At 42.3% G+C, this 14274-nt stretch overlaps 4 protein-coding genes across 4 annotated transcripts; all 4 read left to right on the plus strand.

Moving 5' to 3' along the window:
- Positions 1–4750: 4750 nt before the first annotated feature.
- On the plus strand, positions 4751–7097 carry Bfra_003144 (putative stress response transcription factor protein; the record flags this gene model as incomplete). The annotated part of the gene is made up of 7 exons (XM_037333556.1): positions 4751–4807; positions 4910–4926; positions 5004–5076; positions 5136–5279; positions 5330–6238; positions 6296–6494; positions 6553–7097. 7 exons carry the CDS (start codon positions 4751–4753, stop codon positions 7095–7097), a joined length of 1944 nt encoding a protein of 647 aa, XP_037195684.1.
- Positions 7098–8281: 1184 nt separating this feature from the next.
- Positions 8282–10522, plus strand: Bfra_003145 (putative translation initiation factor eif-2b epsilon protein; the record flags this gene model as incomplete). The annotated part of the gene is made up of 1 exon (XM_037333557.1): positions 8282–10522. The coding sequence occupies one exon, from the start codon at positions 8282–8284 to the stop codon at positions 10520–10522; it is 2241 nt and encodes a 746-aa protein (XP_037195685.1).
- Positions 10523–12413: 1891 nt separating this feature from the next.
- Bfra_003146 (putative mitochondrial substrate carrier protein) lies at positions 12414–12900 on the plus strand (the record flags this gene model as incomplete). Its single annotated transcript, XM_037333558.1, has 2 exons — positions 12414–12622; positions 12708–12900. The coding sequence occupies 2 exons, from the start codon at positions 12414–12416 to the stop codon at positions 12898–12900; spliced, it is 402 nt and encodes a 133-aa protein (XP_037195686.1).
- Positions 12901–13523: 623 nt separating this feature from the next.
- Bfra_003147 (uncharacterized protein) lies at positions 13524–14105 on the plus strand (the record flags this gene model as incomplete). Its single annotated transcript, XM_037333559.1, has 1 exon — positions 13524–14105. One exon carries the CDS (start codon positions 13524–13526, stop codon positions 14103–14105), a length of 582 nt encoding a protein of 193 aa, XP_037195687.1.
- Positions 14106–14274: the final 169 nt, after the last annotated feature.

The raw sequence follows: 14274 nt of genomic DNA on the forward strand, positions 1-14274 counted from the left end.
CGTCTCAGTCAGTTTTGTCCACGAACGTAACGAATTCTACTCTGAGTATCCCTCACATCTTCGCTAGTTAGTCGAGATATGCCGATCATCCGTCCGGGAACTTTTTGACAGCGTGCTGCGGATTAGGGAGAATAATAGCAAAGCGCGCAGACCCATCGATAGCAAGATCAGCTCCAGCTCTGTACGCCGGCACAAGTCTTATAATGCTTCCCTGTTGAACCCTTCAAGTCGATCTGTCGTACCATGTCTGTCATCCCGTAGGCGAAGGAAGAATACATTATTGAAGAAGTGATCACCGCGTCACCTGGCGAGAAAGCTCCTATGTTGTATGGACTCGGGTCTTCGGTCAATTGAACCGTTACGCCAAAGTATGAGTAGTTGGCGGCGGTCAAGATGACAGTGTAAAGAGAGTAGAATGTTTACCATCAACAGCAATAACATGTAATTCCATCAAACATCATTTTGAGTGCGAGAGTAATTTGAGCTTAGAACCCCCCTCCCCCCCCCACAAACAATTACTGGAATATGATACAGGAAGGTATTCAGAACATGGCTGATTTCGTGAGGCTTTTGAAGGCATGATGTAGGATTCGACTACATAATCGAAATGAATGAACCGACGCACGTGATAACGGTCGACATCTAAAGGTAGATAGAAACTGGAGGGTGTAGACACAATCTAACGCAGTGATATTTTAGATACTTGGCATCTTCTGCGGCACACAACACATGTAATTATCGCTGAACAAAAACAAGCACGAAAATTACACTAAAGCGGAAATACTAGGATTTCGCGCTGAGTCCATACCCTCCACACTCCCATTCATCGACCAAGGATGGGGTACTGAGTAGACGATGCATGCGTACTTGTTGAACTTTGGAAAGGATCATCACTGGATGTTATTTGAGTACAAGTAGGATTCTGGCTGAGATGTACTCGTATTGGCTTGAAGGTTCCTCAATCGCTCCCGTGAACCCGCATAGATTATATTCCGAGAAGCAAAAGGAAGAAGAAGGTGCCGAGAAATCCAAGTCAACATCCCTTTCATCAGCGGCGTGCATCCATGTTCGAACGGTAGGGAAAGTTCTGCGAATCAAGAAAAGTGTGTACACAGTGTGGTACAATGTTCAGGTAGTTGTACTTTACTGCGTACAGTAACATTAATAGCCAAGATATAGAAGTTCATGGGGGTCCTGTAAGCAAGCCACAAAGCATGACAAGATGATTCTGCTTTTTTCGATCAGTGGATCCCCTCTCATGCGTCAGTAGTTTGATATGCGCGCCGGTTAAGTATGGAGACACCACAGAAGATCCTTTCCTTTTTGTTGCTTTTGGATAAATCCGATAAGATTTCACAGAGTTCAGGTGGAGGGGTGGATGGGATGTCAGTGGATATCCCGAGATAAAAATCCTTTTGAGAAGCCGATATCCGATTTTTTTTGAGATGTACGAAGTAGTAGTGGAGACATTGGAGATTTTGGAAGCCTTGTTAAAATGACACAAAATATTCTAAGAGATCTCGAGAAGGGATTAAACTTTACTCACATGAATGATTATGAAGCAGATGAATTAAGCTCGTATTAAAATGTGTTCATCTCGTATGTGTCGTCTAATAGCGTCTAAGGTAGAAAATCGTGATGATTGAGTAGGTGAAAGGTACCTAGGCAGTGAGTAGGCAGTGAGTAGGCAGTGAGTAGGCAGTATGATCCTCATGATTCCCATGATTCCTATGTTGGCGGAGAAGTAGTATGGTTCTCACGTTAGCTCAGTCGTATTATATACGGAGTAGCTATGTGTTTATATAGACACATGCTCGTTTCTATACTCCATATACGACCCTCAACGCGTCTTCCTCTTTCTCAACCCTCAGCAACGCCCAAAAAGTATCTCAAAGGAAAAGTATACACGCAACTGTGCAGCGTGTGCCAGTATGTTTCGTATGCATAAAGGGTCACTGGTCACTGGTCACTGATGGCATGTGACAGGAACCCCTCGGCTGTGGCTACCACTGCGTCATTCCCAGCTCTTTGGCACACAGCTCGTAGCTGAAAAGTGGAAACTCTTCTTCTTTGACCGATAAATCAGAGAACAAACGAGACCGAGAGGGGAAGTACTCAAAACGTCTGATCGATCACCATTGCTATTGTACTTTATTTGAGTTATGAACCCATATCGAAAAGAGATAAAGGGGAGGGATGCTGTCATCTATAGCATTTTCCAGTATCCATACAAATAGGTCTATTGTTCATGCGATGAGATTGGTTCGAAGGATGAAAGAAAGAAGCTCCGGGATTACGATATGAAGTTCTAAGTTCTTTCAAATGAATAATACAATTCGTCTTTGATTGGTTTAGAAAGAATTTCTATCAGAAAATCAAAATGTGGTGATAAATTGCAATGCTTGAATGGGTGACGATCAATTGCCACAACACAACATCTTACCTGCACACGCTCGGTTCGAGGAACACTAAGTAGCATGGTTCATGACAAGAAGAGCACCGGGAGAAGGAGGAGGAGTTTCTTTATCAGATCAGAGGACATCTTTTATAAGTAATACTCGAGTGTGCCTCCCTACGTACCTACATCGTACTTACTCCGTACACCTCCCTACTACCTAGTCCTCTACCTAGTACTTGGTTTGTGGCTCAAAGGTGCAAAGGTGGCATGTGCTTTTCTCTCGGTACGAGCCCCTTCATCAAAGCTTTTATGATTCAAAACTTGCTGGTGTTGGTACATTACATCGTCGAAGACTTTTCAACATTTAACAACACATCAAGTGGAGAGCTATGGAGTATTTGGTCGGCAATTAGATCAATGAGGGAGAGCGTCCTCCTACACGACCACACCCTTTTCTCTTCAAGTCTTGATTCAAACAGTTTTTTCTCTCGGTTGCATATATACATACTGACTAGGTTGTTATACCGATACCCAGGTAGATGCAGATGCAGTAATATGTAATATGTGTGTACTATGTATCTAATGAATGAAAGTTACAACTTACAACTTATATACAACTTATTACCACTTACCAATATTCCTCCGTATATTCAAGGTTCAAGGTTTTTGTCATTATCCCATCCAATGCGTAAAATTTAAAATCTTATTACTCTCGGGGATCTCTTCCGAAAGATCAATAAATTAATAAGAGGTGGTCCCTTATTCAAACATGCAAACACTCAAGCAGCCTTTCACCCTTTTCTCGACATCTAATTCGTGCTGGAGCTCACGTCTCCTCCCTCTCTATGAATCTTGATGTTTTTTCTCCTTCGCCTCCATCCTTGTATCGTTTTCTCATTGCGGATTACTGGAAAAAATTAAAGCTGGTCCCGTCCAATGATATTCAGGGTTCATGGAAAGTTTTCATCGGCAAATAAAAGAATAAGGCACAGGAGTACAACACAGCACAGACAGACAGAGCAAAGGGCCAGAAGAAAAAGTGATAAGTGACCCTGAGCGAGTGAGTGACTCGAGTATAATCCATGATAATGCAGAAAGATAGAGAGAACACTCCATACACATCTCATCAATACTTCCAGCACACCCGCAGTCCACCCACCATCAGCCAGATTGGTATTAGCTGCTCTGATATAGGTAAGGTCTACTTCCCAGTCAAGACTAACATGATTTAAATCACATCTAAAGTTTTTAAACTTTCAAAAGGAATCTCCACTTCACCAGGATTAAACTTGATATTCTTGCTAATGGTACGAAAGTGTTTCCTAGTACCTATCGTGGTTTATTAAATTGTAGCAACTGGATTTTGGAATTCGGACTTTGAACTTTGGACTTTGAACTTTGGACTTTGAACTTTGAATTTACTTTAGACTCTGAACTTACTTTGAACTCTACCTCTTACTCGTCTACTCGTCTACTCGCCTGCTACCCGCTGTCCTCCTACCCTCCCACCCTACGACTCCGTGCTGTATCATTCATTTTATATCATTTGGCACCAGCCGCACTACCCATTCTCTCATCGCACCTCGTACCATACTATACACACCTCACACTTAGAAAACCATAATGTCACACTTAATTTGAAAAGAAGAAGAAAAGAGAGAGAAGAAAAAAAGGGCAGCCGCACCAAAGATATACGCATCAAACCTTCTTTCTTCCTCTATCCTTCCCTCTCTTGTTCCTCGAGTTCTAGATCTGCAGCCTTTTAATAGAACCACACACACATACACATACACATACACATACACATACACACACAGCCGGACCGCTTGAGATCTAGATAGTCGTCCCGTTCTAGATTGCTTGTTTGTATCCCTTCAACATCAATCCATTCATTCTCTTCAATCTCTATTCTTGTAAGTCGTCATCCTTAACTCGATCGATACATTATACCCCAGGAAAAAAAACAGCATCGTTTATCACTTTATCACCTTATCACTCATATCACTCACATCATCATTCAAATCTCGTTTCTCAAATAATCCTCCGGGATTCTCCAAAAATGACTTCCCGTTAACCGTGTGTGTTGGCCTACAGCTTTTATTACACTTTAACACCTTTTAAGGCATTCTTTTTATTTTTTTCCCACCGACGCGACGGCCCGTGCATCTAGAAAAAGGTCATTTGTACTACTACTGGGTACCTGGAATCATCGTCCCTTTTTATATATACTCCCCGTCTCTATCTATATAGAGGTTATCCTCGCCCACATCGTCGTCGACAAATCAGGTTCTTTGGGGGGAAGGGAATAATATCGTTTGATATTCCTGTCATCGGACAGGTTCCCGCGCAAATATGATGGAGAAGGGTGGAGATATGGCTGGTCCTTCCGCCAACAATTCCAGCGACTTTGTAAGTACACACACACACACACACACACAATACTTGTACCTTTTCGCGACGTGATGGCGCAAATATTTGAAATATCTTCAATGACTAATATCTCTTTCACAGGTCCGAAAATTATACAAGTAAGCAAATAGCTCGTTCGATGTCCGACTTGGGTAATCATTCATGCGACAAACCGCTAATTCTGCCCAATCTTTAGAATGCTCGAAGACCCAACATATGAAAGTATAGTACGGTGGGGTGAAGCAGGAGAGAGTTTTGTGGTTCTTGAAGTATGTCTTCGAATGGGAAAATTGTTGAATCTTGATCCGTTATTAATACAGAGATATAGAACGAGAAATTTACCAAACAAATCCTCCCGAAGCACTTCAAACACAGCAACTTTGCTAGTTTTGTTAGACAGCTAAACAAATATGATTTCCACAAGGTCCGACAAAATAATGAGGATAACACACAATCTCCTTATGGGCAAAATGTGCGTGGTATTTCTAACTATACAAAGGCGTCAAACTAATTTATTTACAGGCTTGGGAGTTCAAACATCCCGAATTTCAAGCGAACAAAAAGGATTCACTAGATAATATCAGACGAAAGGCACCAGCTCCGAGGAAGGTTGCTCAGAGTAATGAAGAAACGTACCCGGCTCATGCCCAACAGCAAATGGACCTCCTTGGTAATCAACTCGCCGCCACTCAACAACAACTACAAGGCCTATCTCGAAGTTATCAGGATTTAGCACAGCTTAACGTAATGCTATTACAACAAGTTGTCGATGCTCAAAAGTTCATCAAAAATCACGAAGGGGTTATGCATGGTCTCGTTGGACATCTATTTGGCCAGGACGCGCAGCGAAGGAATGGTCGCGCTCCAGGACTTTCAAATGGTGCTGGACCTAACATGCTCGGCCGACCTACGGAAGATGGTCATCCGTCAACTCCATTGCTTCAAGCTCGAAGCCTTCTTGGGCAACTGTCGGCCGAGAATTTTCCCAGCAAAGAGTTGGAACAAATGAGTCACGATTATCATCTACGACAAGATTACTCAACTCCCCCAAATGATCCAGGAGGACTTGTTTCAATGCCTCCGATTTCCGACTCAGTGAATGCCCCAACAACAGGCTATTCTATGGACAAATCTGAATTGGATAATTTGGTCTATCCTGTTGGTGCTATCGTCGGTATTGATCCGATTGATCAACAGCATGTCAATAACATCCCATACGCGCTTCCCCCTCAAGGATTAATGCCAAGGGACAGTATGCCCCCCGCCGAGCTGATGCCTCAACCTCCTCGTGCACCCGGCCCGCGTAAGAAGGGTATGGTTTCGATTTGGGGTGAACGGAAGCCCAGGATTTTACTGGTAGAGGATGATCAGGTATGCGCACGAATTGGAACTAAATTCTTGGAATCATTTGAATGTGGAGTTGATATAGCAGTAAGTTTTTACCCCGTTTGTGCAATTTGTTGTGCATTCAAAGCTTACCCTCAATAGCGTGATGGCCTCGAGGCAGTAAGCAAAATCAACCTTGGTGCTGAAAATCATTTCGATCTCATTTTAATGGATATTATTATGCCGCACCTTGATGGAGTGTCTGCCACTGTTTGCATACGAGAAATACGTGCAAATATTCCTATCATTGCAATGACGTCAAATATTCGAACTGATGACATTGAAATGTACTTCCGTTACGGTTAGTCACATTACACATACACACATACGTTTCATCTTTCGAATACTGACTTGACTAGGCATGAATGATGTCTTACCCAAACCTTTCACGAAAGAGGGTATGATGAAAGCACTTGAGAAACACTTGGCTCATTTCAGAAAGGATGCGCCTTCGATCGGTTTCTCAAGCCCCGGACCAATGTCACATCCGGGTGGATTTGTTACCCCAACCCAATCGCAGTCTCACCCTCCATTGGGTCTAAACATGGGCCAATTAACTGCTACCCAGTCCATAGTAGATGATACAGCTTCTGGAAAGTCACCTCAAACTGCTACATCTTGGCAGTCGCCAATTCAATTACCAGGGGGGTCTCCAGTTGTAACATCGGCCCCAGGGAGCTATATGCAGCCTACTAATGGCATGAGAGACCCATCATATTCTGTGACCCCAACCCACCCTCATTCTCAATCTGGTTTCGCTGCGCCTCTATCCGGTCTAGGTAATCAGAGACCTCCACATAGGAGAGGCATATCCGATATAAGTGGTTCCAGTACCCCGGATGGCAATTCTGATCAAAAACGCCAGAGAATGTATGCCCCGCCTGGAAACTACCAGCAAGGCTGAAATCTCTTCCCCAACTGCCAACTTCTATTTCAAGAAGACGAACCCCCCGTTTCAAAAGTTTGTTGTTCGATCAAACAAGAATAACCCAAGCTACCATACTTGATTACATGATGAGGACCTTGACTTACCTCCTTCAGTCCCATAATTTTCTGTTAGATATCTTTCCGACAGATCAATTCTCAAAGATTCTGCACCCCATCGCTATTGACTCGATTGGTCTTTAATTTGTATATTTTTCTCAGTCCCTGATTTAGATTGAATTATCTAATCACTGCGGGACAAATTTTTTGGACATTAAAAGCTCAGATGGTAGCTTCATTTATATTTCTTTCGCGAGCAGGACGGTCTGACGAGAACAATATCCGGCGAGCCATGAAGGCATCTCGGTGTTTGTTAAATGATTAGAAAACTTAGATGCGAATCATGGCATGGTTTGGTCTGGATTCGGATGGGACAGGACGGGGCGTTTATATGGATGAACGAGTAGCCGGGAAATCGGACAGGTCGATATATGTCTGGTTTAATGTCGAAGTAATCCAACTCGGTACTTCGATCCGCAGAATTGACAGATTGAAAAACAAGTATAGCTATTTAGCTATCTAGAATTGTTGACGGTCGAAAACTATTCATAGGTTTTTAGGTTGATAAAATATAAAAAAATTGAATACCCAGAATGTCGCTTTTTTGAGATATGAAAATGATGGCCATGAAGGGATGGAGCTGACATTTATATACACTTGGTTAATGATAAGAAATCTAGATCGTCAGCCCACCTGAAGGTCTAGATTCTTAGAGACTCATGATATTATATGCAATGAGCCTTCAAGGAAGCGAGGCACAAGACGAGGCTGAAATTGAAATGCGGGAAATGAGTACGGAAGGCTACAACCCCACCAAATGCTAAAAAAAACTAATAATAAGCTAATGAATGGAAAGGCTGTGAATGAGTCAACCAAAGCAACGAATTATTCTACCCCTCGATTTTCATCAATTTTGGATTTATATCTTCTCAACTCAACCTCAAACAATTATTGGAACTTAGAAGATACTTTTATACAAGGGACTGGATTGTTATCATATATTTGTTCCTTCATGAAATACAATAACCGAAATACTATCTATTCATTCCGCACATAAAGAGAGTTTTTTCCTTCCCCCAAAAAGAGACACACAAGCAAACGAATATGGCACAATCGGCAAAGTCCACCAAGAATGCTGGCGGGGTTGGAGGAAAGGGAGCACAAGGAGGTGGTTCTAAAGGCAAAAAGGGTGCTGCGGCAGGTGGAGGAAAGAAAGAAGATGAGAGAGATGAGACATTGCAAGCTGTGGTACTGGCCGATTCCTTCGAGACGAGGTTTAATCCTTTTACTTTGAACACACCAAGATGTCTGTTACCTCTAGCCAATACTCCTCTCATCGAATATACACTCGAATTTCTCGCCATGTCCGGTGTCGCGGATATCTATATATACTGTGGTGCACATACCGAAGCTGTAGAAGAATACCTCCATAACTCCAAATGGGACCCACAAACTTCGCCCTCGTCCCCCTTCAGCAAACTCATGATTGTCAAAACTACGGCCCACTCGGTTGGAGATGCGATGCGGGATTTGGACGCGCGAAATTGGATTACGGGGGATTTTCTACTGGTTCATGGGGATTTGGTCTCGAATTTACCAATCGATTCTGCGTTGGCTGCACATAGAGCCAGGAGATATGCGAATAAAAATGCTATTATGACTATGATTTTAAGATCAGCTGGATTGGAAGAGCATAGAACAAAATCGAATGGTATTACACCGGTTTTTGTCTTGGATCCAACGAAGAACCGCTGTCTTCATTATGAAGAGATGAACCCTCTTCAATCGAATAAATATCTCAGTCTCGATCCGGACATAATTTCAGAAAATTCCGAAATAGAGATTCGAACGGATTTTATTGATTGTGGTATCGATATTTGTACACCGGATGTACTAGCATTATGGGCGGAATCTTTCGACTACGAGGTTCCTAGAAGACATTTCTTACATGGTGTATTGAAAGATTATGAACTGAATGGAAAGACTATTCATACCGAGATTGTAACAGATCATTACGCAGCTCGAGCATTTAATCTACAAGCTTATGAAGCTATAACCAAGGATGTTCTGGGAAGATGGACATATCCCCTTGTTCCAGATAGCAATTTAGTCGCAGGACAAACATATAAATTCCAACGAGGTGGATTTTGCAAGGAAAATGGTGTCATATTAGCTCGAACTTGCAAGATTGGTAGAAGAACTGTGTTAGGGGCAGGTACGAGTATAGGAGATGGCTCGACGATTATCAATAGTACTATTGGTAGAGGATGTCGAATTGGAAAGAATGTCACGATTAAGAATGCTTATATTTGGGATGATGTTATCATTGGTGATGGATCATCTGTGGAGCAGACTATAGTTGCTAATAATGTTTTGATTGGACAAAAGTGCAAGATTAGTGAAGGATCACTTCTTTCATTCGGTGTGAGGATAGCTGATGGAATTGAAATCACTAAAGGATCACGTATCACAACCGGACAGAGAGCAAAGGATGATTCTGAGTCTGATGACGATACACCCACCGACTCTAAAATCGTTGGAGAAGGCGGAGAAGGATATGAATTCATTGACGAAGAAGAATTTGAAGATGAAGAATCTAGCGCCTTTCACTCTAGTCTCATATACTCAACCGCACATCTCAATATCTCTAGCGAATCCATCTCTACTATCTCATCCGAAATTTCAGCCGGTGAAGTTGATACTCGATCCCGTCACTCCAGTTTCGCAGGCTCGTTATCGGATGATGAACATGGACATGGCAATTCGGAATCTTTCCATCATGATGCTGTTCAAGGTCTTCTTGATACATTAAGAGAGAATGGGGATTTCGATGGTGCGAAATTGGAATTTATGGGCTTGCGATTAAGTAATGATGCGGATGATTATCAAATTCGCAGAGCAATCGCAGCGGCTTTTACGAAATTCATAGCGGAAGTTGTAACGGCCGGAACGAAAACAGCGGTCGAAGCAACGGTGCAGGCATTGAGTGTAGCGGGTGCACAGAAATTCTTGGAGGAGGTCGCGGTGGGAATTGAGAGGGATGAAGGGGGGATGAAAGAATTCCTCGTTTGTTTGCAGAAGGGATTGGTGGGGAAACAGAATGGAGCGCCGGTTATGGCGAGTCTTTGCCAGAAATTATATGAGAGGGATGTGGTGACTGAAGAAGCGATTTTGGGATGGTGGGAGGAGGCAGAAAGTGGAGGGGATGGAAAGGAGGGCGGGGATGCGGAGATGAAGAAGGTGAGGGAGAGGACGGGAGTGTTTGTTGAGTGGTTGAGGGAGGCGGAGAGCGAGGAGAGTAGCGAGGAGGAGGAGGAGGATAGTGAAGAGGAAGATAGTGATTAGAGAGGTTGAAGGGAGGATGTAGGGTGGTGATGAATTATATGGTCTATGTTGGTACAGTACATTAAGACCTCGAAGTCAAAATTCTGTGAATAGATATTAGCGAGAATAGATTTAAAGGGAAGGAAAACTTATACATCTAAATTTGAGAAAACGATTTCAAAATTCCCTAGATTGTAAGATGAAGAGTGAAGAGTGAAGAGTGAAGAATGAAGAGTGAAGAGTGAAGAGTGAAGAGTGAAGAGTAAAGAGATATGATTATTGATTATGAGATGAAATTGTTAGAGATTATATTTCATTACCTGATTTATTATATGTGGATTGGTAATTTTGAAGGGAGCTGGTATATGTGTGTGTGGTTACAGTAGAGTTGACAATTAGTCAGGTAGTCAGGTAGGTAGGTACAGAGTGTAATTTTTCTATTTCTGTAGTGTTTGTAGTGTTTGTAGTGAGAGATTGGATGGATGGATGGATAGATAAATAAAGAATGACGAGTGAGATTATTTGATTTGATTTGATTTGATATTGATATTTGAAGAGCTTTTCGTTGATTTGATGAATGAGTGGGTGGGTGGGGAGGTGAAGAGGTGAATAGGTCTATATATCTATATATCTATGTATTTAGCTGACTGGATAGAATCTACTCAGATGATGTTAGCTAGCTCTGAATAAGTAATCCTGTTAAGCGAGGAGATGTTTGGGAGTTGGGAATTGGGAGTTGGGAATTGGGAGTTGGGAATTGGAAGTTGGGAATTGATATTGAGTTTCTTATATCGGATGGTTATCAGTGAGAGGGAAAGAGCTGAGGTAACATAAAGTGGAAAAGGGGGGGAGATAATTTAGTGTAAGTCTATGGTAGGAGTTTAAGTGTGGGTGTGTGTTAGGTTGGTTGGAAAGATACAAGTGGGTTGGATGATGGGGAAGATGAGGATTGATGGGGATAGGGATCTCGATATCTGGAAGTTGGTAAAGCCCTCCTGAATGATAGCTTGGGTGCTGGGATTTGTGTTGGAATTTGGGTTGGAGATTTGATATGGGGAGGGAGAGAAGACTTGGAAAGAATCGTGGTGAATGATGGATGTTGAGTTGGGGTATTCTAGTTTGTGGATTGGGGATTGAAGATTTGGATTTGGGATTTAGAGTATGGAGATGGAGATGGAGATGGAGATTGATTAGTATTGATATTGATACTGGTAAGGTAAGGCATGATTTCAAATTTAATAAGTGTTATTATGCTAGCTGGGGAAGTTGGGGGTTAGAGGGATGGAGTGGAATAGGAAGAAATTGTGTGGGTGTGATTATTCTGCCTCTTTTTGAAGGGAGTAGAAGAGAAAATGGTAAGGAACTAACCAAGAGAGGTTGAATTGGGATGATAGTTTGTCTTGGTTAGGAGGGCTGGGAGAAAGAAGTAGTGGATTTGAATTTGAATTGGAAGAAGGGGGGAGGAGGAGAATGGGCGAGACCGCATATACTGAGAACAAGTACATTGAGACTTCGAACAACCTTGACATCACACTGAATACACGTAAAGAAGATGCCCAGTCAGAAGAAAAGCGTTATAGATTAAATACCACTTCGTTTTGATTAAAAAAAACACCATGGGGCGCTGATCCAGCCTAAGAGCTACTTTCTCACATAAGATATAACCATGACTAGCGCCATCCCCCATTACACAAATATCCCGCATATCCACTCGCGGACGTCACTTTGACAGTCCAACTGTTAGTTGTGCGGCGCAGCAAAGATATTTGGCACCATAAGCAGATCAGCTTCCTCATTGTTTGCAATCATTAATGATTTTCTTTTGAAAAAGAGAAGAAAGAAAAAGAAGGTAAATTCACACAACACTTCCAAACTGCGTAGCGATTTCTCAAACTTCCAATTTGAATAAGCAATGGCCGAATATACATCCACAATTCAAGGCTTCCAGCGCGCGATGGAAGAGAGTCTAATTGGTCCACCTGCTGAAGCAAAGACGTATGCAGAAGCTACTGCTCTTCCTACATTCTATCATGTGATGAACGGACAGAAATCAAATGCCGAGAATTGGATCAAGGGGATTGAGATGTGGAGGGGGAAGATTAGTGCGTATCAACCTGTTGTGTAAGTTATCTCCTGAGTTTAGCAAGTAGTCTTTAGGAGGTGAGAGAAAGATTGAGCTACGGAAAGCTGACACAGATATGTATAGCGATCAATTCCTCCGCGATGGAGATAGTCTGGCAGCACACATGACGGGAACTATCAAAGTTGATGGGGAAGATACGGAATTTGAAAGCTTTATGTTTGGGAAGGTGGATAAGCAGAGTGGAAAGTTGGAATGGTTGCAAGAGAGGAGTATTTGGGGTCCTCAGGGAGGAGCACCGGAGCATGGTGCTAATTAGAAGGATGGATTGGAGTAGGATGTTGGTGAAAGATTGGAATATGTGCAGTGCATGTTGGACGTTGAAATGAATTAGCTACGTTGTTGCTGTGATGAGATCGATTTGTGGCTCGATTGTGGCTGGATATTAATCTTCGATTAGTCAGCTAGAAGATGTATTTCCCATGCGAAATCTCACTACACACTGTTACCCATTTCTCATAAGAATCAACATCAAATACCTGGATATACCAAGTCAAATCTACATCTAAATTGGTCTCGATTGATGAGTGTGATTGTCCTCCATCCTAACCACAGTTTGCCAATTTGGTCTCAACTGGTCGTTAGTTCTTTTGGTAGATACACAAATTGACGTCAATTTTCACGCACGAGATGCAAGCGAACCGAGATCTTATGTTCATAATATACTACCGAATCAGAGTTATACATACTAGCTATTTCTGATCAAGGCTCCTGTACAATTTCAAAGCTGAATCAAAAGTTGATTGATTGGAGTCTGAAGTCGAAATAATACTCTCAATTATAGTATTACCTCCCATTCGTTCGTCAAAGAGATTGGCTAACTTTAGGATCGAGAATTTGGATGATTGGGCTTATATATTCCTGCTGTTAACTTTATTCACTATGGTTTTGCCACTACCATTCTTTCCTCAAACCAGAGAGCCGTTCGGACGAGTCGTAAACGTTATAGTGCGCCTAAGCCCACTTGACGAATTTAGGCTGAGAAGTATTCGAAAAGATATCTATGCACCGAGGGTCGATGCACAAGTATTGCCTAATTTGGAACTCGTCCGCAGATTGGGAACCTCAAATATTGAATTTATCAGAAAGACTCTCTCTAACATTGCACGCGCACAATCAAAATTTGAAATTACGCTGAGCAGTCCTTTCCTTGTAGATAGATCTGCCAGTTTCAGTCTCCACATGCTAGCCTATGCGCCTGCACTCAAGGTCATGCGCAATAAAGTCCGGGATCACATAAGGGACATTGTTGTAGTAAATAACCCAATAGGTAAGTATACAGGTCAAAATATATACCCCTATCTTTTAGAGGTTGGAACTTTCCCTTGGCCTCAAGATACCAAGATCCTACTGAAATCGGGTATTCCACCGGAAGATGGAGATACTTGGTTAGATCACGCAAAAAGACAATCTTCTAAGAAGTTGAATCCCGTGACTGCAATCGGTCTCACAATGGTAATATAATAACTACTCTCATCGTGTCACACGTCACGATGATAAAGTCCTAAGCTGGGCACAAGTCTCGGTTAAAGATATGCGCGACTCAGACATTGTATGCGAAGAATTTCCATTCGAAGGCGAAGGACTTCAGGCTTTCAATGCTAGCAGACGATAGCCATGGCTTTGAAAGGCA

The sequence above is a fragment of the Botrytis fragariae genome (assembly GCF_013461495.1).
Source record: "Botrytis fragariae strain BVB16 chromosome Unknown tig00000012, whole genome shotgun sequence".
Classification (NCBI taxonomy): domain Eukaryota; kingdom Fungi; phylum Ascomycota; class Leotiomycetes; order Helotiales; family Sclerotiniaceae; genus Botrytis; species Botrytis fragariae.